At 44.9% G+C, this 25,410-nt stretch overlaps 1 protein-coding gene across 1 annotated transcript; it reads right to left on the bottom strand.

Annotated features, from left to right (window-relative positions):
• Window positions 1-73: 73 nt before the first annotated feature.
• On the bottom strand, window positions 74-25,380 carry CMTM7 (CKLF like MARVEL transmembrane domain containing 7). The gene is made up of 5 exons (XM_068152916.1): window positions 25,167-25,380; window positions 6,957-7,130; window positions 3,635-3,733; window positions 2,650-2,731; window positions 74-2,296 (listed from the first exon to the last, which is right to left on the bottom strand). The coding sequence occupies exons 1-5, from the start codon at window positions 25,326-25,328 to the stop codon at window positions 2,283-2,285; spliced, it is 531 nt and encodes a 176-aa protein (XP_068009017.1). The 5' UTR covers window positions 25,329-25,380; the 3' UTR covers window positions 74-2,282.
• Window positions 25,381-25,410: the final 30 nt, after the last annotated feature.

Genomic DNA, 25,410 nt, shown 5'->3' with positions numbered 1-25,410 from the left:
AGTCACTTCTCTAGTAGAGGAGGGACAAATATGAGCAAGACAACAATTTGACTGTCAAAACCATTACACCATCCAAAGAACAAACAGTAAGTTTATTTCTAAAACAGCTGGAATCCCATATTTGGCAGTTGCAGACAGACGCAGCTTTCAGAACCAGGCTGACACTGAAGGAAACTTAAACCACTTTTGCTGGCAGAGCTACAGTAGTGAGCCACCAAAGTCCCTGCCAGACAGAGCTGTCTTTCAAAGGTCCCCTGGTAGAGCTGGTAATACCAGCAAAACATGTGCTTTTTTTGGTAGACATGTTTCACAAGAAGGATTTGAGGGAAGTGAGGAAGCCTTGGCAGCAGAGATGTCAGTTTCCCAGACTGAAAGTATTCTGCAGTGAGAGCATCTGGATCCAGCACTGTCATAACAGCAAAAGCTGCAGACAGACCTCTTGCTAGGCACAATATCCAAAAGGGAACTTGTCATTTACTTCTCTTGATCCAGTGTACACTTGCAGCAAAACATATTTTTGGGACAATGACAGAGCATCATTCAGAAATCCTTTGTTTGTCAGACTGCATGATTTTATTTTTTCCCCACATGGTGACAGTAATATTAGAGCTGAAAAAAAAGAAACAAGATGCCAGTGGATTCCAGCAGAGGGTGGAAACAACATTGGAGCAAACTCAGGCTTCAGCCCCAGTCCTTAGTAGGTGATTCTCCCCACTGCCACCACAGTGCATTCACACTGGGTGCAGCAGAGCACTGGTTTCCCACATGATTGTCAAGAGGAATTAAAGCTTGTAGGAAAGCATCCCTTATCTCTCTGAGATGGCATCTCAGGAGGTGAAGGAGAAACAGAGCACTTCTCTTTCCTCCAGAGGAACAGAAGAGTTTGTCAACAAGTTTAAATAAATCAAAGTAGAGACACCTATTTAGATAAGAAAAAATAAGGTGGCAACAAATGGCAATATATGATGAACTCCTATGAGGCACAGAAATAATTTTCTGAGTGGATCATTAAATTAATTGGCTGTATCAATGCAGAATTTCAGACAACCAGAAAAATGCACAGCCAGCCACAAAATGCTTCTTTACCTCCAGACTGGAGAACCTGGTAAACTTCATAAATCCTGCTTTATGCAGAAACCTGCTGCAGTCACCCTGACAGAAAAGACCAGCTTCTAAGTGCAAGTCCTACTTCACATCTAGACATTAAGGAGGAGAGGCCTTTTCCTATGAAGGATTTCCAGCTCACTAGAGAAGAGCTGCAAAAGGAAAGGCAGGCAAAGGTGCCAAGAAGGCATTTTCTCAGCCTCAGAGTCAAATATAACTTCATGACAATACCATTTTGGACAAAACTGAACTGTTTCGCGTGTCCAGGCTCTGGGCAGAGTCTCCAAAAGCAAGGATCCCAGCAGAGGAGGAAGGCACAAATCACATGTAAGAGAGTTCCATTCACAAGGACTTTCCATAAACAGTGCACAGGAAATGCAGAGAAGTTTTCTGCAGAACAGATCTTACTAATACACATTTTACAAATGAGTATTTGTGAAAAGGAGAAACAAAAAGATCCCACAGGCATTAGACACAGATTCTTGGGTAGGTCTTTTCTGTATTTGGCAGAGGGAAGTTTGTAAGAATAATCTTGGATTGTTAATAACCTGTATAGATTCATGGAGGGGAAAAAATGTAAGTTCATCATCTACTGTGGGGAGTGGGAGGGAGTGTTTGCAGCACTGTTTTCAAGTTGCAGTTCATAACTTTTGATGCCAGCTGAGCCAATTTTAGAAAGAGTCTGCAGTTCTGATAGAAAGAGGTAAAAAAGACTTGAGTCAGCTTTTCCAGGCACAAACCAGTGTGTAACAGTTCCTCTGTTAAGAATCAGGTGAGAATTTGTCGGTTTCCCATCTACAAACAGATCGAGGAAGTCAGAAGCAATGTTTCCATCTCTGAAAGGAGAACCAAATGACTCTCCAAATTAGTTTTACACGACCTTACTGCAAATAGCTGGAAATTACCACAGCCCCACTTGAGAGACAGAAGTTGTCTTTGTCTGTACAGCTCATAAAAAGCAAGTTCTCCGTTATAAACATCTTTGGGGGTGGGGGGAAGTAGGGGGGGAGCAAAGAAACTTTGGTTCAGAACATTGTTTCACATAGGCATTCAAGTAGGTCTTCAAAAGCTACTGGCTGTTGAGGCTGTAACAAAATACCCATGCTCTCTCCTTAGCAGTGGGCACTCCTCTTTGGTGTCCTATTTTGTGAGGCAGATGTCTTGCCCAGATTAAGGAATCACACAGATGAACCTTTGAAAAGGAAGAGAGAGTCACTTGCATTGCCACAAATAAATTCACCTGCTTGGTTAATGAACACACAGGAAACCTTCTGTTGGTAGATGAGGCTGGTGAGGGAGAAGAGAAAGCACTGCCACATTCACTATTTGGTAGAAGCAAGTTATTTTGCTCTTGTAGTTAGTTGTTAGCCAGAAGCTGTGATATGTCTGTGTTGACAGAAAAAGCAGGTTATTGCTTTGTGAGTAATTTTGAGTAACAAGGAAGAGGACATTAATAAATCCTTTCAGGCAGACACAGCCCTGTGGCAGGAAGTATAAATATTAGTTTGGGGAAGCATGCTGGCAGTTATGAAGCATGATACTTACTTGTTGACTGTGTGACACATGAAACCTTGTAGGATGACCATATGCTTAAAACACAAAGGCTTGTAGCTAGGAACCCAAAAGTCTGGATGAGAAAACAAACAGAACCACAAATACAGCTATGTATTTTATCATAGAATCACAGAATTGTTAGGGTTGGAAGGGACCTCAAGGATCATCTAGTTCCAAGCCCCCTGCCATGGGCAGGCACCCCTCACACTAGATCAGGTTGCTCAGAGCCACATCCAGCCTGGTGTTAACCGATGCCAAAAAGTCTCACCTTCTAGACTTTTCCCTAGGATTCTGCAACAAAGAGAAGTCTTTTGCTCACACCTCTGATTACTGCTTTTTTTACTGCCCCATTTAAACAAATCTTCCCAGTCATCTGCCAAATAAAACCATCAGGTAAGTCTTCCTAATCTGTTTGCAGGACTAAACTTCTGAAAGTAATTCTTTACTCTGGAGGAACTGTAGTTCAGGTCCCACTACTGTGAAAATACTGTTGTCCACACTCAGAACTCATGCTCTATAAGGCTCTCCCCTCCAGACAAAAGAGGCAGAGAGTATCTTCCAGTAAGTCAGCTCAGGGCCCCACTGCGTTTTAGCTCAGGATAAATCATCTTGAACAAGTCTCTGTTCAGGAGCAGAAGGCATCAAAACGTGAAAATTGGGGTGAAATCCTTTAGGTAATTTCTACTTGCTGCAACAGCCATTTGTCAAAACAGAATTGTAGGAGTCTTTGGGCTTGGTGCTCTGACAGGACAAATAGCCACTTGATTGGTGAATCTGGTGTATCACAACAAAGTATTTTTGTTGGCATTGTGTCAGAACATTCACTGAAATGAGCTAGAAAGTAGCTCACCCAACCAAGGCACAAGCAAGGCAAATTGGTAAGAAAACAAAATTACAGAGAATAGATTTCCAGTGCCCTACTTAACACATAGATTGCAACTAAAAAAAGTGTTAAGACTAATAAACACAGTCATACCGCTCCAGCCACGAGTCCAGTGATATTGTAACTCCTGGATGCTGCTACAATCGAGGCAATAAGAAGCAGAATTGTACCAATTAAATAATGAAGAAACTCCTGTAAAGACAAGCAGAGGCTGCATCAGAAAGGAAACTTAGCAGGAAAGCACTGTGATATGCCTCAGAATAAAACCAAACTTCTCTTCAAAAAAAGGAGAGAGGACCAATCTTAGATCTTTTCCCAATGGCATTAGCAGACCTATTTGCTGGGTATGAATGCAGTCCTCTCATTTCAATACAGTACATTACTGAGGGTGAAACACTTACCTCTCTTGCATCAAGGATGCACCTTACCTAAAGAGACAGTTATGGAGGAAGGAAGAGGCCTTAAGGGCCTATTTCTCTAGCCTATATGAAATGGCAGCAAAAAAATAGCAGCAAAAGGCATTTTTGTGGAAAATCAGTGTAAAACCAAAGGCTCCTACTCCTGATAAACTGAGAAAGTAAACAGTGGAGCTGCTCCTGGATTTACTAAAGACTTAACATCAACCAAGACTGGAAATAGAGGGAAGCCACAAGGAGCACAACTACAATGACACAACCAACATCCAGGCTCTTAAGTGTGTGAGGGTATCTGCAGCTGTTGTGTCATGGGATCTTCTGAGAGAGTACTCAGAAACCCCATTTAAGCTTTTCTGTAGTGGGATGAGTGTCAGTTCAGGAGTCAGTTTTGCCTTATTATAAGCAGGAGCTGTCTGCAGATTTAGATTCTGATTCCTCACAAAGTTTATGGCAAGTAATATGGGTGCTGGTGAACTGGACATGGGTTGTTTCTTTGGCATGGTGGGGTATGCAGGAGGGTATCTATTTACTTAATCTGCATTGCACTACCAGTATGGGATAAGCAAATGTCATGTACAAGGGAGAGGAGATATTGTCTCAAACCAAAGGAGAGTGAATTTAGTGCCCAAAAGGAATTGTTCAGGGAAATCCCAGAAGATAAATAGTTTATCATACTATACCAGTTTCTCTCTGGTCAGATGTTATAAACAGCTGAGGAGGACCTTTGCCATGAAGTAGGCATGGAGACTGCAAATTACTTTCCTCGTTTGTAACCTTGTTTCAGGTAGTCAGGTTCTCAACCCTTGCTAGAATAATTGGGAGGCTTGTCTGACTAATCAGTGATGCAGCAAGCAAATTAGGCATGCCATTGCCTCCTTAGTGACACCAAATAAAGCAGTGTACACAAGGCACTAATTTAGAGGAAACTGAGGCATGGGCAGAGGGGCAAAAGAATCAAAGGCTGAATTAGGTGAAAGACTGGGAGAGTGCCCCTTAGGAGAAATATTTCCCAGTTTTAGAAAGCGTCAGTGCTGAACAACCTCTTGAGCCACTGCAATTTTACAGATTGCAAACCACACCCCTGACTGCAATGTGGAGGCCCTGCCAGGAAACTCAGCCAAACACTACCTGTAGTTTCCCAAAGTCTCTTATAAATCATCTTATTCTGTTCTAAAGATCCTTAAATATGTGACTGAAAAGGAGGTTGGTCTTAAAAACCAGCAACATTCAAGCATCACATCCCATAAAGCTATCTGAAGCTGAGCAGCCACAAATTGTCGTGATTTAAACTCACTAGTGACTCTGCAACATTTAGGAAATATCAAATACACAACAACAAAACTCAAAAGCAGCCAAGGCAGAGGTCAAAATGGTACAGTCCTGTTACAGCAATGGACATAATAAATGCTGCTTTGCAAAACTATTGTATGTGAGCTCATTTTGGTCCCTGCCCCTGTGTTATCTCCAGACAGAACAGTACCTCCTGGAGACAGACAGTGGTGGCACACATTTGAAACAAATGAAATGAAAAGGGGCACAAGTCTAACCACATCATGCAGCTAAAAAGAGAAATCAGTTTTAACTCTCTGGTTAGAAGTGGCTGGATGGATAAACCATTATCTTACATCTGTAAACTGCCTACACAGCTTCCATTAAACACCATCCAACCACTTCTTGGCTTTCAAAATCTCTCCCTCTCTCTCTTCAGTTGGCTTTCCCCATCCCTTTGGCCCTTCCTCTGTGGAACTAACATGCAACTACATGTAGCTATGGTCCTAGCTATGCATAAGGGAGACATGCTCTATGGGGTTATTAAAATCCATCATCTCACACTAGGATGCAGGACTCTTTTGTTAGCTGACCTGACCCAAAGCTACTGAGGAAGTTCAGGTCTCACATTTTTGTGTTGCTTATTAGTTTTCTGCTAGAATATGAGAGATGAATGTGCAAGGGAAACATAGGAATGAGGCAGGAACATCCTGCAGGATATCCTACAAATGGCAAGGCTATGGCAATCAGGCTGAGGCCCCTATTTCTCATTATTGTTTAAGTTACATGAAACCATACCAAAAAGAGACACAATTGACTTAAATAGCACTCATAGGCTTTATTTCAGGACAGGATGTAGTACATGAATTCTATTGCTACAATTTGGTACTTCAGCCATCCCTTAGCTGCCATAAATGAGCTGAGCTAGGACCCATCTGCTGAAGGCTTGATAATCAGTAGCTTCTTTTCCGCTGTTTCAGAATAACACTATTGCCTTCCCTGGAGTAAATCTGGGCTTATATCTCTGCAAAGGAGGGCAGGATCAGATCCAAATTTACACTTACAGCTTCTGCTGAACTGGATATGAATAATGGAAGGAATAAAAGGATTTGTGTACAAAAAACAGCTACATGAAATAATAGAATTAGAATAGAATTGAATTTAGAGGACACCGTCTCAAGCTGCACCAGGGGAGGTTTAGGCTGGATGTTAGGAAGAAGTTCTTCCCAGAAAGAGTGATTGGCCATTGGAATGTGCTGCCCAGGGGGTGGTGGAGTCACCATCATTGGAGGTGTTTAGGAAGAGACTGGATGGGGTGCTTGGTGCTATGGTTTAGTTGATTAGATGGTGGTGGATGATAAGTTGGACTTGATGATCTCGAAGGTCTCTTCCAGCCTGATTAATTCGATTCTATTCTATTCTAACCAGATTGGTTAGATCATCAAGTCCAACCCATCACCCCACACCATCCAATCAACTAAACCATGGCACCAAGTGCCTCATCCAGCCTCTTCTTAAACACCTCCAGCGATGGTGACTCCACCACCTCCCTAGGCAGCACATTCCAATGGGCAATCACTTTCTGGGAAGAATTTCTTCCTAACATCCAGCCTAAATCTCCCCTGGCAAAGACAGCCTCTCATTGTGAGACAGCACAAGAAAACAGACTAAGAAATCAAGACATCAACCTACAGAAGAGAGGAGAAGCCCAGAACATCTAACAGGCTTACCGCAAGTGGCCAGCTAACACAAGTCAGCATCCTGTAGATTCTGAAAATGTGGATAATGTAGAAGAATAAAATCATAACCAAGTCACACATGGTGACAATCTGAAAGTAGCTGTATGCACTGTAATCCGTCCATGCAGAGCTGTTTATACAAATGAATCCAATCAGCAGTGAGATCTGAAAGACAAAAGGCACATTAAAGATTTTCACAGTGGTGTTCAGAGGGCTGTGGAAATGAATTGGAACACAACAAAATGGCATTTAGGAACAGGAGACAAACATCTAATGCAATTGGGATGCTTCCAACAAAATGGAGGGCTAAGTAAGGATCATGGCACTAATGTTTTAAAATTTGTTGTTAGATGAGGTAAAACAACCATTAGGAGGGAGGGAAGGGCCAATTGCTAGAAGGGAAGCAGTATTTCAGCCTGAAGAGTCCAACTGGAAGAAGCCTCTATGCACAATAGATGAGGTCTCGAACAGAAGGGGCATTGAATGCCTGGAGTTGCACCTGTGACTGAAGCACCTAAACCTCATGGACTTTCCAAAGGAAATCACTGGAAGCAGTAAAATAAAGGTGCCCATGAACACATAGTATCATTCAGGGTTGGAAGGGACCACAAGGATCATCTAGTTCCAACCCCCCTGCCATGGGCAGGGACACCCCACGCTAGAGCAGCCTGGCCAGAGCCTCATCCAGCCTGGGCTTAAACACCTCCAGGGACGGGGCCTCGACCACCTCCCTGGACAACCCATTCCAGGGTTTCACCACTCTCATGGGGAAGAACCTCCTCCTCACATCTAGCCTGAATCTCCCCACCTCCAGCTTCATTCCATTCCCCCTAGTCCTATCATTACCTGAGATCCTGAGAAGTCCTTCCCCAGCCTTCCTGTAGGCCCCCTTCAGACACTGGAAGGCCACAATTAGGTCACCTCGGAGCCTTCTCTTCTGCCCCAACAGCCCCAACTCCTTCAGTCTGTCCTCATAGGAGAGGTGCTCCAGCCCTCTGATCATCCTTGTGGCCCTTCTCTGGACACGTTCCAGCACCTCCACATCCCTCTTTACTTACACTTAGTGAGATTTCTCACATACATGATTGGAGGACCTGGTTACAACTGAGCTATCAGTTTTACCCTTCCTTTTCTAGCCCCCACAGAGCAGGAGTATTAGCAGATTAGGAGGCAGTATCACAGCAAATACTACAAATATTCTGAGGAATTCATTCCTACCCCAATACAATAGTTACAAAGTTTTAATGTGTTAAAGTTGTTGGCACCTGAGGATGTACCCAAATACTTTCTTTCTACAGATTTTGACAATGCATGCTTTCAGTCACTGCAAGTTTTAGTCCATCCAAAGTCAGCCAGGGGCAGTGGTAAGCTAACATTGTTAAGTGTTTCTCCAAGACATTAAAAAACTACCTGAGGAGGCCAGCAGATCAAGACTCCTTCCCAGCATACTCATCTTTTAAACTCCTAACCAACTGCATTCATTATCAGAATATTATTACCTTAAGATTAAAAGAGAAAAACCCCCCAAAACCAACCAACACCCAAACAACACAGCTGAGGTTCTCCCTGCTGTAATGCCAACTGAGTTTACCTGCTCTAAGTGGACAGGCTAAATATATGCATCCTCAAGGGCAACCCAAAGCTTTGTATATATGCACTTCACAAGAAGTTCATACAAACTTGTCATCTTGGCCAAACACCATCCAAATAACCACATCAATATTGTGACAGTCAGCCACCTCAAAGAGGTGTTTCCAAAGAGAACAGTCAACACTTCAGGATTATTTTCCACACAAGTGGCTAAGCTATTGTTTGTCTAGCTCCAGTATTTTTACTGTGGTAGTCCATTTCAATTTCATAGAATCACAGAATGGGAGGGGTTGGAGTGGACCTTCAGAGATGATCTAGTCAAATCCCCATGGTAAAGCAGGTTCAGCTAGAGCAGGATCATATTGCACAGGAATGCATCCAGGTGGGTTTTGAAAGTCTCCAGAGAAGGAGACTCCACAACCTCTCTGGGCAGCCTGGACCCTGCAATACTGATCACAACCCTCTGAGCTCTGCTGTTCAGCCAGTTCTCAATCCACCTCACTAGTTTGTCTAACAGGAGAACAATTTCATAACTCAGGAATCAATCTGTACAAGTGCTTTGTATGATCTTTTTCTTCTGTCCTGCTTTGATGGATGCAAGAAAGCAAGCTCTGGCTTTATTACCAATACTTCATTCTTTTGTAAGATTTGGAGAGAACTCTGTTTGCCTCAGACACAGCTACCTGCACAAACATAAATCCAGTATGATCTCCAGTACTGACAAGAACCTACTATAAAGGAAAGCCTAATGTTCTGAGCATCAGAAACACATTTCCACAGGCAAACAATGACACAAGAAGGAGGGAATTGAATGTCTCTGGCTCTTGCATTCTGACCCCAGTTTTGTAATTATCTTGCCATCTGAGCTTCAGTAAATGATGTACTTCACTGTTTTGGCTCCCCCATTTGCCAAACAAGGACTAATAAAGACTTCATTTGCATTGTGCTGAGGTTTTTTACCTTCAAAACGCTTTAGGCATGTAGAATAAGGCAAAACTGTTGAGCACCACTAAGAAACCTCTAGGCCAAGATGTCTGCTTTCCTTTACAGTGAATTCCCACTGAAAAAAATTCTAGCTATCCTCCCCACAGAAGCCCAATGAAGAGATCACAGGTGCTATCAGATAAGCATGGGTGGAAATGTGTGGGAATGATCCTAAAACTTCCACAGAGGAAGCCACAGTATTGATTTCCTGACTGTCATTTGTTTACTTACTATATACTTTATCACATACTGGAAAAAACCCAGCCCAAACAACATGCACAAGACATTGTGAGGGAAATGTTCTCTAACTGGAAGCAGAATCTTTAATACTAAGGCCACTTTCCTATTCATCCTCTTTTGTACCACACTTGCCTGCAAGTAGTTATTCTGTTACAGTTCTGTTACTGACTGTGCAGCAAAGGTTACCCTCTCCCTCTGTGCCCATGCAACACCCCACACAGTAGTAATGCACTGGGAGTAGCTGGGACAGCCTGAGCAGCAGCCTGTGTGGTGTTGTGCTTTGCCTTTGTGGGTAAAACACTGTTTTGGCTGCAGAGAAACACTGCTTGCACAGGTGCAAGGCTTGCTTTCTATCTTCTCACTCCCAAAGCAGGCTGGCTTGCAAGTGGGCAAGTCGGGAAGGGACACAGCCAGGAAAGCTGGCTCCAGCTGACCAAAGGGATATTCCAGACCATATAATGTTGTGTTCAGTGATAAAAGTTCAAGAAAGGGAGGTATAAAGGGAAACGTGTGAGGCTACTGTGTTTGTCTTCCCAAGCAACCACTACACATACTGAGGTCTTGTTTCCAGGAAGTGGCTAAACACCTGCCTGCTGATGGGGAGTAGCAAATGAATCCCTCTTTTTTTCTTTGCATGCATGTGCAGCTTTTGTTTTCCTTACAAAACTGGGATCATCTCAATCCAAGACCCTTTTTTCCCCTCTCTTCTGTTTTCTCCCCATCCTGCAGGAGAGGGGAGTGACTGAGAGGCTGGTTGGGTGTTTGGCTGCTGACTGGGGTTAACCCACTGCAGGTACTCTGCTCCTTGCCTCTGACTTGTAGCTGCTGCAGTAGTACAAAGAAAGATATTAAAAGTCTTCACTGCAGAAAGGAACTGGATGTGGGGTTTGCAGATCCCAATGTCACATCCTGAGCTGACAGGCTGAAACTGCTGTGTAACTTTAGCTGCAGATAATATTTTTCTACACAGAATTAAGATGTGAATGCCAGCTAAACTACAGGGAGGGAACATAATGTTGGTAAGAAGCAAAGCTGCCTCAAGGTGCCCAGTTGTAGAGAAACACTGTAACTCTTATCTCGAATATTTGTCATAATACTGTGACACACACATTGCCATATATCATCCACTCAGCACTGCATTATCTTGCACTGAATTATTTTGACATGCAATGTACGATCACATTCTTGCCTTTCTTAGAATGTAACAGAGGGGAGTACAGCCAAGAAACATTCTCTCATGAGGCACTGTGCTAGGGCTTGCTGTCTCCAGTGCTTCCTTTATTTTTTTCCCCCTCTTTTTTTCTTTTATTCTCCTTTCCTCTTCTTTCCCTACATTACACTCCATATTTGTTCTCCTTCCTCTCATTCTCTCCCACCCAAATTTCCCTCTATACATGCAAACATATCATAATTCCCTCTTAGAATGTTCCCTACCTACCTTCTCCATTCCTTTGCATGAGGACATCCATTGCAATTAGGCAACTAAAAGTCAGCACCACTCAGGGGAAAGAAAGGTCAGGGGGCAGGATTCAGCATAGCACTAAACCTGCGCAAAAGGGAGTAGGCAGCAGCTGTGGTTTACCAGTCCCCAGCTGATAGCTGGCAATACCTGAGAATGCTTTTCCTTTCTCTCCTCTGACAGTGTAACCCTCTACAAGACAGAAACCTTATGTTTGTTAGTGGTTGGGTTAATTTGTTTTGTGTTGTTTTTTTTCCTGGAAACTAAGACAGCATTGAGAGGAGAGCTTCTCCACTTCACTTGCTGGAGCACTGACGAACCTTTGTACTGCTTTTAACATTCTTCCTCTTCACAGTATCACAAAGGTTGGAAGAGACCTCAAGGATCATCGAGTCCAACCTGTCACCACAGACCCCATGACTAGACCATGGCACCAAGTGCCACGTCCAATCCCCTCTTGAACACCTCCAGGGATGGTGACTCCACCACCTCCCTGGGCAGCACATTCCAATGACGAATGACTCGCTCGGTGAAGAACTTTCTCCTCACCTCCAGCCTAAACTTCCCCTGGTGCAGCTTGAGACTGTGTCCTCTTGTTCTGGTGCTGGTTGCCTGGGAGAAGAGACCAACCCCTTCCTGCCTACAACCACCTTTCAGGTAGTTGTAGAGGGCAATGAAGTCACCCCTAAGCCTCCTCTTTTCCAGGCTAAACAATCCCAGCTCCCTCAGCCTCTCCTCACAGGGCTGTGTTCAAGGCCTCTCCCCAGCCTTGTTGCCCTTCTCTGGACACGTTCAAGTGTCTCAATGTCCTTCTTAAACTGAGGAGCCCAGAACTGGACACAGTACTCAAGGTGTGGCCTAACCAAAGCAGAGTACAGGGGCACAATGACTTCCCTGCTCCTGCTGGCCACACTATTCCTAATGCAGGCCAGGATGCCATTGGCCTTCTTGGCCACCTGGGTACACTGCTGGCTCATGTTTAGGCAGCTGTCAATCAGCATCCCCAGGTCCCTCTCTGTTTGGGAGCTCTCCAGCCACTCTGACCCTAGCCTGTAGCTCTGCATGGGGTTGCCGTGGCCAAAGTGCAGCCCCTGGCACTTGGACTTGTTGAATGCCATCCTGTTGGCCTCTGCCCATCTGTCCAGTTGGTCGAGGTCCCTCTGCAGAGCCTTTCTACCCTCTAACTGACCAACATCTGCTCCCAGCTTGGTGTCATCTGCACATTTGCTGGAGAACTATTCTTAAAATTAATAAAAACTGGTTGATTTCCACTCTCTCAAAACTTACCCAAGTTCTAGTGCTAGCAATAGTACAGAAACTCTCTGTCTGTCTGTTTGGAACAAGGGGCAGCACAGACTCATATCCAGTTTTATCACAGCCTTCTTTTTAAAAAAAACCTTTTTAATAAAAGCTAAATGCTCTTTGTGTGTGTGTGTGTGTATTTGAACATCAACAGAAAAAAGGTCAAAGTTTCCAGCCTGTGACACCAGCCAAGATAGTAAGTGGAATTTTCCACCCCTACATGAGCCAGTCAGGATAACCATGCCCTGAAGAAATGTCACCAGCTCCACATTTCCAAATGTAACACCTCAACACAGTGAAGCAACACCCCTATATTATTAAGCACACATTTCTGGAGAGAAGGAAACATTTGTTTGTTTGTTTACAGCTTCCCAAAAAAGAAAGATGAGCAAAGGCCAAGGCTACAACTGTAGTTCATGCAAGACTGATTCAACTAATTTAAGCAACAACGTTGTCTGCTGCTGTAATCTAGATTTCTTTCTTCCAGGGTGGTGCTGGAAATGTGTAACAGCCAAACCCTTACAAGAAAAAACACCACCGCCACCCCCCCAACCAACCAAAGACAGAACAAAATAACAAACAAACAATAAAGAAATATTAAAAACCCAGTCCATTTGAATCTTCACTAATGACCAGATGAAATTAGCTGCCTTCCAGGGCATAGTTCTGTGAAGCAGTCAGTCTTCTGTTGCACAAGAATCTCTCAGTATCTGGGCAGATTTCCTTCTCATCAGGCTGGTATGTTATAAAGAGGGCCTGGTCTCCTCTAAGTGACTTCTGTGCACCAGCATCCACAGGCTATCTTTTGAAGGCAAAAATGGTGGGAGGGTAAGAAAAGGCAAAACAATCTTACTCAGACCCTCCATGACTCAGATAAGGGGGCAGTCCTAAATACAAGCAAGTGGCATTCTTTACCTGCTCATAAGAAATTTCCTATCTGCTCAGGCACAGCCCTCAGTGGTGGAAAATGCTGTGAGACAGTCACAGAACCCTCAAGTGAATGATACTGCTTAAGAGCCCTTGTTACAAGGTGTCAGCCATGATCACTTAAAAGGCAATTCCTTGTACTTACTAGATACAAAGAGGCCCTGCCTATGACTGATTGCAGTGCATGCAACACTGTAATCCCTCGGCTGGCACGGTAATCTCCGCAGCTGCCTGCGCCATCACTGCACTGCAAAGCTGAAAGGCACCATACAATCCTGTGCAACAGCTGAAAGCTGAAGATTTTACAGTTATAAGGCAGAGAATATGCTATATGCTCCTCAGACAGTGAATCAGTGCTGGGCCCTGTGCTCTTTAACATCTTTATTGATGATCTGGATGAGGGCACTGAGTCGATCATCTGTAAATTTGCTGACAACACCAAGCTGGGGGCAGGAGTTGATCTGCTGGAGGATAGAGAGGCTCTGCAGAGGGACCTGGACAGGCTTGACAGAGTCCAGAGTGGCAGAGTCCAACGGCATGAGATTTAACACATCCAAGTGCCGGGTTCTGCACATTGGCCACAACAACCCCATGCAGTGCTACAGGCTGGGGTCAGAGTGGCTGGAGAGCAGCCAGGCAGAGAGGGACCTGGGGGTGCTGGTTGATGGTAGGATGAACATGAGCCTGCAGTGTGCCCAGGCAGCCAAGAGGGCCAATGGCATCCTGGCCTGCATCAGGAACAGTGTGGCCAGCAGGAGCAGGGAGGTCATTCTGCCCCTGTATACTGCACTGGTTAGGCCACACCTCGAGTACTGTGTCCAGTTCTGGGCCCCTCAGTTTAGGAAGGAGGTTGACTTGCTGGAACAAGTCCAGAGAAGGGCAACAAAGTTGGTGAGGGGTTTGGAACACAAGCCCTATGAGGAAAGACTGAGGGAGCTGGGGTTGCTCAGCCTGGAGCAGAGGAGACTCAGGGGTGACCTTATTGCTGTCTACAACTACCTGAAGGGAGGTTGTAGACAGGCTGATGATGGTCTCTTCTCCCAGGCACCCAGTACCAGAACAAGAGGACACAGTCTCAGGCTGCACCAGGGGAGGTTCAGGTTGGATATTAGGAAGAAGTTCTATACAGAAAGAGTGATTGCCCATTGGAATGGGCTGCCCAGGGAGGTGGTGGAGTCGCCGTCATTGGAGGTGTTCAGGAGGAGACTTGATGGGGTGCTTGGTGCCATGGGTTAGCTGTTTGGGTGGGTTGGATTGGTTGATGGGTTGGACACGATGATCTTGAAGGTCTCTTCCAACCTGGTTTGGTTTATTCTAATTCTAATACCAAAATCCCAACACAAGTTCGTTACCAATGACAATCTCATAATCCTATTTCTTTTCTCTCCAATTCAATATTAACAGGTTTGGTGTTAAAATCCACATACATTTATAATGTTTCTAACTGCTTGAGCATTACCAGCTATCTACATGAAAGTCACACACACCAGGCTCGAAATACTGCAGCAATGTAAGTGACAATTGAGTAACACTGCAGAAATGTTGTAGTGAACTCACAAACGAACCCCAGGCCACAAAAATCTCACTGCAAAATAGCATTAATGGCACATCTGACTATTAGCATCACATATCTGCAAAAGACAGGGAAAGAATTCTGTGTCCAGCAAATGCCCTAGCAAGGTCTTGTCGCTGGGAAATGCAGCTGCTTTCCACCTAAGTCTCAAAGAGGTGCTTATGTCTTTCCAGATGCCTGCAGTGAGTGCAGATACTAGTCTGGACAAAGCCAGAAGAGCTCTGTACTTTGCAAGCATGTATGTAGCTTGTCCACCTGTAAGGAATTACTTCTCTGGGCAGGCAACAGTCCCCATTTGACAGCTAGCCTGCCAGTCACTCCAGTGGTCTCTCCCATCTCAGTTAAGTCAAGTCATAATCCCCAACTCATAGATGAACTTGCTGTTTCAAGTAAGAGCAGTGACACATCATCTAAGACTGTTTTCCTCTGCATATGCACAACCACTGGCTCAGTTTGTGCTCTCTGTTCTCCTCTCAGGTAAGGAACTGGATTTGCTGCTTATTGGGTGTCCCTCACCACCAAGCTGGTTGCCTATGTAGAAGAATACTAGAATACTGCTACTGATTGCTCACAAGCATGCATACATGTGGCTCCTGGTGTAATTCACTCCACTGTACAAGACTATGCATTTCACATGGCAAGGAGAGTCCCTATATCACAACTCAGAAGATCACAGGAAGTCAGAAAACGTTGTAAGACACTTGAATCTTCAGAGTTCTGGAGTAAAAAGCAGAGGATCTGGTGATAGCAGCCAAAAATGTAGGGATTAATATAACCAAATCTCTGCAGATTCAGAAATTGCACAGCAAGCTGGACATTTACTTCTCTCTTCTGCAAGGGAAACACTTCTAACATCTAGATCTTCCTGGAGAGCCATGTTAACTGTTCTCTCAGTCTGGCAGACCCAGGAGTGAGACAGAATGACAGGAGAGGACTGTCCACACTGTGGGTAGGTTTCTGTAACCACAGAAAGACTGCCTCAAGCACACAAGGCATTTCTGAGGCAAGAGAAAGCAAAGGACCAGGAAGAGAAGGGAACTTGCAGGCCAACAAATGTAGGTTTGGTAGAACATAAAATAAGAGCTTTAAGGTGTTAAAGAATGGCAGAAAAGTGGCTTTTGAGGGCAGAAAGGAATCCAACAATGATGTATAGGAAAACAGATGCTCACAGAGGTACAAAGACACCTAAGGTATGTAAACCTTTGGTATGGAGACCTTCCTCCTTTGACTTCATTGCTACAAAAGCAGCAACAGAGATCACTAACTCTGGGTCTGGAGCCTTAGGGACATGAGATTGGCTGTCTCACCTGCCATACTTCTTTGGAGTTGGCTGGGAAGAAGAGCTCCTTGTAGGAGCAAGGTACCTCTGAAACCACTGCTTTGAGCCATTCTCAGATATATTGCTTGGGTTGTTTGTACTGTTTGCCCTTTATATAGCCAATAAAGTCACAGATCATCAGCCATATGCAATACAGAAAGAGCTTAACTCTCACTTGTGAGCCACAGAGCTCTTGTAGATAAAGTCCATGACTGCCTGAAAGTGCATTTACTAGCCAAGCACGGCAATGCTACCTACAGAGAAGGAGCCCACACTGGCTGACCAGCCAAGCCTGGCTTAGACTGGCATCTGCTTGAAGCCCAGGGTACACAGTGTTTATTGTTAACAAACTCCCACAAACTCCACACAGCAAGCTGCCATGTTTCCCCCTTGACTTGGGTATCCAATCCATATCTCACAGCATACAGCTACTTCAAACTTAAATAGGAATGTATAACACAAACCCTGTGCCTCATGGCAATCTAGTGATCTATCAAACAAAGCACAAGAAATGAAGAGCATACATAATGTGACTCTCCTGAAAGTTTACTGAGATAAAGAATACCTTGCGAGCCACTCAGCGAAGATTCAGTGCCTTTGACTACTAATCCTCACTGAGCAATCTGTTCAGCACTCACCCTTACAGATGCTGCTCACAACACAACCTGCTCTCACTGTCTGAGGCATTTCTTGCTTGACTGACTCAAATCTTCAGTTAACACCTGCTGTACCTCTCCCCACCCAAGAGAATAGCACACTGACGGCTGGCAGTCGCACAGACAGCAGAAAATTTGAACAGATAGTGTTAAAAAGTTTGTATCTGTCGCCTCCAGCAGAGGCTTTGTTAGCCATGGCAACAGAGCCTTGGGGATGGTCTCCTTGAATAAGAGGAGGGCTTGTTTACATCACTGAAGTCCATGTAGCTAGCTGTGCTAGCACATTATAATTTTTTATGAGGAAGCAAGAGTTCCTGGAAAGGCTAACACGGTGGCATTCTCCAGATCAGCTGGCACCATCACAACCTGGCTGCTGGATCACACTGGGCCTCACCACACAAAAGAACATGCAAACACTTGATGCTTGGCAGGAAGCCAGAGAAGTTAAGGGTGATGAATGTGAGGGGAAAAATTAGAATAGATAAAGATTCCCCAGTGGCTGTCACCGCTGACAGCTTTCAGTGACTGCCTGGAGACTGGCAGGCTTCTCAAACACAACGGGACAGCACTGCCATGCCTACTAGGAAGCTTTATGCAGGCAATCTACTAAAGGCTCAATTAGTCAGCATGTGACAAACAGCAACTAAGGACTGTGTTTTTCCCAAACAGACAAGAGAGCTCTCAAAGTGGCCTCCCGAGAGCATGATTACAGACTTGCAGGAGAGTATACTAAGTCATTTTGTAGTTCTGCAGCTCCTGCTGGTCACCTTGGGTTAACAGCATACTTCTCTCTCAGCAGTTAGTACTTGTTTCTTGAACTGCACTTTCTTGAACTCAGCAATGGTAGGATAGGATAGGATAGGCCACGCCACGCCACGCCGGAAGAGACCTTCAAGATCATCGTGTCCAACCCATCAACCAATCCAACCCACCCAAACAGCTAACCCATGGCACCAAGCACCCCATCCAGTCTCCTCCTGAACACCTCCAATGATGCTCACTCCACCACCTCCCCAGGCAGCCCATTCCAATGGGCAATCACTCTCTCTGTGTAAAACTTCCTCCTGACCTCCAGCCTGAACTTCCCCTGGCGCAGCCTGAGACTATGTCCTCTTGTTCTGGTGCTGGCTGCCTGGGAGAAGAGACCAACCTCCGCCTGCCTACAACCTCCCTTCAGGTAGTTGTATTAAAAATAAAACCAAACAAAACCTCCCAAACAAAATAAACCAAACAAACAGTCTTTGGTTAATGGGCAGTGGGAAAAGACATGCCCTAAAATTACTTTCAAAGTAGTTAAAGAAAGACCCCAGATAGGCTTTGGATAGAAATACAGAATGTGTTGGGAGATTAAATGGAAGGTGCTATTAATAACTACAAGCTACAATGCAAAGCAGTGCAAAAGCATATGAAATACACAAATCCATAGTCTGGGCTTAATATCATGTGGTAGGTTGAAATTTCACACACACACACCCCCCCAACATTAACTTTGCCCAACCAGCTCAATTGGAAGCAAATGAAAGCTGTACTTACTACCACATACCATCAGAACAAAGACCTTCCCCAAACCTCCACCAAATCAGACCAAACGCCCAGTACTCCTTTTTCTCCCCCTACCTGGGGTTTACCATAAGCCCTAGCCAGACCTGAACTGCCACCACGCCCCCAACCCTCCTCCACTCCCCGCCCCCCCCAGCCTTGGCCATGATTGCACAGTAAAAATACCAGGAGATAGAGAGGTGCTTCCCTGGGAGAAGAAAGGGAAGAAAGAAGGAAGAGCTGGTCTTGCTGCCAGCTTAAATAGAGTAAGATATAAGATAACAAAATTATTGGAATGAAATACCAAAAGAGCACAATTTCCTGTCCACTCTGGGCTCTCTCTAGCCTCTGGTGGCTTGCACTCTATGTTTTTTTAAAGGCAAAAGCCTCAATCCATGACACAAACAAAACAACAAACCACCAAAAATATTCTAAGAGAATTCCCCTTGAAGGAGCTTCTAAACATTGTCATTATCACATTTCCACTTTAAGGGAAGCCGTGAGCAAGAGAGGATGCCATAAGCATCGCAGTTGCTGCTATTGTTGCAAGAACAGTAGCCAGATTTGCTCTGTCTCTGAAAGCCACAGGCACCTAGCTTTGACCAGTCAGACACACCTGTTCTTGGCATTACACTCATCAGATTACCAGCACTGCAGCGCAGTGAGATGATTCAGCCATGATGATCCCTTAAGAGCCTGAGTTATGCAAAAAAGAGGAGGCTCACAGGTGGGTGAAGGAAGTCACAGCAGTTTTAGAGTTGAGTCTGTGTGCACAGGAAGGAGCAATTTCTGGCTGCTGTATACTTTACATCTCACCACAAAACAGGAGGACAAGGCCACAGTGTACATGTCATGATAATAGTGTGAAGGAGATAGATGCAGTGAATACATCACAAGGACTCCCCAGGGAGAAGGGCAGAGGAAACACTTACTCATAGTAAGCAAACACTGTCTGGCTTTGGGGGACAATACTCCGTCACCCTGGTAAAGTACAGCAGGTACCTAATAGATCCTCATGGCCAAGTATACTGCCCTCAGTGAGGTATGGCAACAGCTTTACTGGCTCACAATGAGACCAAACAGATTGTTCCAGCATCTACAGCCCTGGAACTCAGTGAAGGATGCTTGCTTTTCATCATTTATAGGCTCTGAGCAGATGGAAACCACACTGGAAAAGAATCAGTCCCCTGGATTCTGTTTCTCTGTGACACAAGAGGATAATGTTCATTTCCAATGGAAATGAAGAGAGGAACACACTGCATTTGCATGTCTTAGAGGAAAGTCACAGAGAAGTAAGAATCCATGCTTTTCACCACATTTTATTATCCATGGACACCTGATTAGGGCTTTTTAATGGCATTTGCAAATCTAACTTCCTGTAAATAAATGTGCCTGGAAACCACTGCCAGTACTTCACTCTGCTCTTTCAAGCAGACTAAGGTGTCTCAGGTGATGTGGTAAATTTCCTTCATCTCCTTTTTTTAGTGTTTCAGAAAAGGTATTCACTGACCCTTGTTCAACCAACTCGATACAAAGAGCACTACATGCACTCACATTGCTAATGAATATATTGCAACAAATCCTAATGGATAGGTCAAATGAACAGGAAAAGGTAGCTCTAACGTTGTGCTTTTGGGAAACCTCTTCTAGGATACAAACAAAACAGTCATTGACACATTCAGAAATGAGTTTCCCTCGTGTTTAAAAATTACCATAACAGCCTTTTCACTGGAGTTGATTTTTTAACCTTCTAGAGCGATTTCAACATCAGAAAAATGGCCAGTTCCCTTTTGCTTAACGAGATAAACAGCGACACAGGCAGTACAAAATGTTCCCCTGCCCAAGAGAAGAAGTACTACTTTCTCAGCTTGTGGTTTGAAGCACACAGAACCACTTGAGGTTTATGCAATTCCTGCTCCCATATGCCAGGCACTTGCTCTTCCTGACAGCAGGCTCTGTGGCTGCACTGTTTTCTTAAAACTCTTATGAAAAAGAACTGAAGGAGAGCTGAAGTAAAGCTACATTAGTTCCTCAGGTTGATTTCCTGCATAACCTTGCAAACAGCTGTATGATTCCAGCTCAGCATGGCTGCATGGAGGCGAGACAGACGGGAAAAATGCCTTAAACTGGTGTGCTTGTGAAGCTTCATCTCATCAAATATAATGTTGTCACTCTACCACCAAGCACTCCTTGGTTAACACACAGACAAGGCACTGTTTGCTCCCAAATCTTGGAGAGGGTTTCTAAAATGGCCACCCAGAGAGGCATGGAAAACACACAGCTGACCAAGCCAGCCTGTTTCAGTCATCCCGGAGCAGAAATAACAGGACTTCCCAGACCTGCTGGTTTTAATTACTAGGCTTGGACTTTCCTCAATCAAGAGCTCCTACTTACCTTGGAGCCATCTAAGACTTCTCTTTCTCTTTTTGCTCACCATGTCAAACAAGGTCTTTTAACTGTAGCTTCTAGCAGAGCAAAAATAATTAGCAGATACAAAACACAGCTCTAACCTTGGCCTGAAAACAGCTTTGCTGCTAAAAACGTGTCCCAGTTCTCATTGCTTAGCAAGTAGTTTATCACAGAGTTGCAGACTGAAGACACCTGCACATTCTTGGGGCAGTTCTCCTCAGTTATTATTCTCTTTGCAAACAGAAAATGCCTCATGCATGCCTCAAAATAAAAACTTTTTATATTCTATATCATGACATCACTGACCACTATTAGAGCATTGTTTTTCATATTTCCTATCATCAGCCAGAACTGTTTGAATCTAAGCTTTGTAGATTAGCATCCCACAGCTTTCACCAAGGAAACTGTAGACAAAGTGACATATGGGGAAAACTCAAAGTGCAGTCTACACCAAACCCTGAGCCCAGCTTGCATTTTCAAGCATAGTATCATAGTCTCAGTCAGGGTTGGAAAAGACCACAAGGATCATCTAGTTCCAACCCTCCTGCCATGGGCAGGGACACCCCACACTAGATCAGGCTGGACAGAGCCTCATCCAGCCTGGGCTTAAACACCTCCAGGGACGGGGCCCCAACCACCTCCCTGGACAACCCATTCCAGGGTTTCAGCACTCTCATGGTGAAGAACCTCCTCCTCACATCCAGCCTGAATCTCCCCACCTCCAGCTTCATTCCATTCCCCCTAGTCCTATCACTACCTGAGATCCTGAGAAGTCCCTGCCCAGCCTTCCTGTAGGCCCCCTTCAGATACTGGAAGGCCACAATTAGGTCACCTCGGAGCCTTCTCTTCTCCAGACTGAAGAGCCCCAACTCCTTCAGTCTGTCCTCGTAGGAGAGGTGCTCCAGCCCTCTGATCATCCTCATGGCCCTTCTCTGGGCACCTTCCCTGCACATCATGAGAATTCCATTTTTCTGACTGAGCAGCATTATTACCTCACACACAAAACTGACATGCTGCTGCGAAGTATTGGATGTTTTACTTCAATCACTTCTATGGACAGAAAGGTGTTTCAAGCTAGAAGTTTTAGAGGAGTAAGCATCTCTCAAATAATTCTGAGCACCATTTGCTTTTGTGAGTTTTCTGTATCAGTGGTTTTGATTAGGAATTGTTTTTTTCCACTAGCAGGGTTTGCTTTATTTTCATATTTTACCTCCTTAATTTGGTCCCCAGTAAATTTGTCCAATATCATCCAACACATTCAAAAACTGTTTGTGGCTCCAGCAAACCTAACTGCTAGCATTTTCTAGCTGTCAGTGCTACACACATTAATATTCTCTTGAACACTGTTATTCAACTCTGTATTAGTATATGAATAACCCAGAGAGGTTTCAGCATGTTTCAAAGTTACTCAGAGTTGCACACTGTCTTGTGGGCCATTCATTTGTCAAGTACATAATTGCTTTTGTCAAGACTGACTTTAGAAATTAAATACTCAGCAGAAAACCCTTAACTATTGCCTTAGAATTTTTAACATGTTAAAACGATGCTAAGTGAGGTTTGATTAAGTTTAGTTTTCATTACCTTGCAATTGTTAGTAATTCTTCACTTCAGCCTTTGGAAGAGAATTTTTAATGTCTTCTTTTCTTACTGGTGAAACTGCTAGTTCATACCTAGCTTAAAACACCCTGTATTCTGAGACTGTGCTAACTGTGCCAGAGCTATTGGTCCCTTGGTAATCAGAGTGTTATTGTGGGAACAATCACCTTCAGATCGAACTGTGATTAAAGTTAGCTTGGTCCAACCTGAAGGAAGTGAAAGAAAGGCAAAAAAGACCATGTGCCATCTCTGCACCTCTCAGAGCCTAGAAACAAAGAACAATTCAAGCAGAGTTAAAGAAGCCTGAGACACCTACACAAGCATGTGCTGTGCTGGCTCTCCTCCTACATGTGAGCCCTCAACACCTTTTTTTCTTTCTTCTGTCTCTTCTGGTCATCCTCTTGCGAATTTTCACAGCAGTCATTTTGAACAGGTGATACAATCACAATCATTCCTACCAGCCAACTGTCTAAGATGATGGGATGCTTTCCTAAGGTCCATGGTCAAACATGGGCCGTGCTGAAAGCAGGATCCAGTCCAATACACTGTGTGTGGCATCCTCCAGGATGTGAAAATACAAGAGGTACGGAAGGGCTCCACAAGAAATCGAGATGAATCAGGTTTGTTTCAACCTATGAACACTCAAATTCATAGTGCTGTTTCTAATGGCACAAGATGCCTCAAAATGCTTCCAAGAACCCGTCTGCTGAGAACTCACAAAGCTAAGTAACATAGCTTCCTAGAAAGTTTTACAATAACACACGGCAGCAGTAGCATGGCCAGAGAGCAAACATCCTTCAGATAAACCAGTACAGATAGCATGGCACCCTGAAGGGTGCCACACGTGTCAATTTTGCCGAGACAGCTACAATTCAAGTTATTTCTCTTCTCTGGTGCAAGTGTACTGTGCACACAGACTCACAGAGGCTCAGACACTGCTGCTATAGAGCTAAGGCAGTCACGAGGGGATCCTGCATGAGTCTTGGAAAAATTGAAAGTACAAAGGAAAAAAATAAAACTAAAAGAGGAAGGAAAAGAAGACGACAAAATAAAACTAAAAGCTATATTAATCACCACTGAGGTAGGCGAACAGTGTTAGATGTTGAAGATAACTTCGTAACTTCCAGGTAAAATCAGAGCATCAGTTCAGATGAGATTTTGAAACTGGAGCCCCTGCTAACATTAGTAATTACTTGTGCACGAAAAACAGTTTTCAACCTGTCTAGCTGCCAAGCAAAACACACAAGTCACAGAACTATGTTTTCTCCTCCCCAAGCATTAGAAAGCCAGGAACTCAGTGCACAAAATGCACTATCTTTTCAAAGCCAATGTAGGCATATAAGCAAGAAAAACTTTTTTACTTCCTAATTTCATACTGTGTCAGATATCTCAGCACCCAGAATTCTAAGAGAAAGCACTGCAAACATTTAGACATTAGCAACAAATCAGTAATGATCACGCTGCCACACAACCTCTTAATCTTTAGTCCTCGTGCTATGATCTTTCTTACAGAACAGCTGCAACTTTATCTTCTATTTCCTTCATGTATTTCCATAGCATATCATTGTCATCTGTTATTTCATGCATGTACAATCAAATTTCGTTTTAGCTTGCAAGCACTGCAAACAGCACTTAAAGTGTAACTGATAGCAAGTTCCTTTTTCGTATCACCTACTTCTTGGTAAAAGGATTGAGAAAGAAGAGAAAAGAGTTGTGTTCCCTCTTCGTAACCATTACGAGTATGCAATTTAGTGTGACATATGTCTCGTACAAAAGATGTTACCTTTGTCCTGTCTCCTTCTTAGTAAGACTGGAGACTTCTTAGTTAGACAAGTTAACACTAATGCAGGAGCGTTTATACGTTTAGCATAAATGATTCTTTTCAAATAAAGATGTGCTAATTGCCTCTGTATCCGGCTGGAGCAAGGTTTCCTGTGCTGAGCCAAGTGAAGGCCTCAATCACAGAATTTGGCACCAGACCTGGCAGTTCTCTGCTCTCCACTTCTTCAGAATTTCTGGTTTTCGGTCACACATCTCCCAGATCCTTCCCCAGGTCACTGGGGCCCTGCCTGGAAGTCTCCAACTTGAAACGGCAGAGAGTCAGCCGGACTACCGGTCCCAGCCGTGCTGCCCACACTTACCAGCCCGCTGCCGGTGCTGGCACTTGGCTCTGCTTTCTCCCCAAAACTTACCTGTGCTAAGGAATGCAGTGTCCCCCTGCAGCACCGCCTGCCTTTCCACCAGTGTTACTACCATCGTTAATGGCAAAAAGCAGTTAACACTAATCGTTACTGTCATCAAGGTAGCACCAGGGAGCCCGCGAAGCAAGTAACGGTCCTCGGGGCTCGCAGTCCGCCGGGCTGGAAGCGCGTATTGCTGCCTCGGCAAGGCAAAAGGCGGCTTCCGACAGCCCTCAGTGCCTCGCTCGGCCGGAGGCGCCGGGACTTCTCCCCACAAGCTTCGGAGCCAAAACGCAGCGGCCAGAGCCGCTCCGAACTGCGACTCCAGCACACCGCGACGACGCTCTCCGGACCCATCGCTGAAGGGAACGCCCAGCAGAGCTGAGGGTCCCAGCGGCCGCCCCCCGTCCCACCGGCCGGCCCCTTACCATCTGGGCCACCTTCAGCATGCCGGCGCAGGAGCGGAAATAGGTACCGTCCATCAGCTGCGCCTCCGAGTCCGCCGCGGAGGAGGCGGCGGTGTGGGCCGACGGCCCCGCAGGCCCGCCGCTGCTCACCCCCGTGCGGATCACTCGCGCCCCGTGCGACATGGCTCCTTCCCGCACTCCCCTTGCCGCCGTCCGGCCCGCGGCAGAGGTACAAGACGGGATGGGGCGGGACGGCGAGGGGTGG

Source organism: Melanerpes formicivorus, unplaced genomic scaffold (genome assembly GCF_026170545.1).
Source record: "Melanerpes formicivorus ecotype bairdi unplaced genomic scaffold, bMelFor1.0.p_v2 SCAF_24, whole genome shotgun sequence".
Classification (NCBI taxonomy): Eukaryota; Metazoa; Chordata; class Aves; order Piciformes; family Picidae; genus Melanerpes; species Melanerpes formicivorus.
This window is presented reverse-complemented; position numbering and strand designations above follow the sequence as displayed.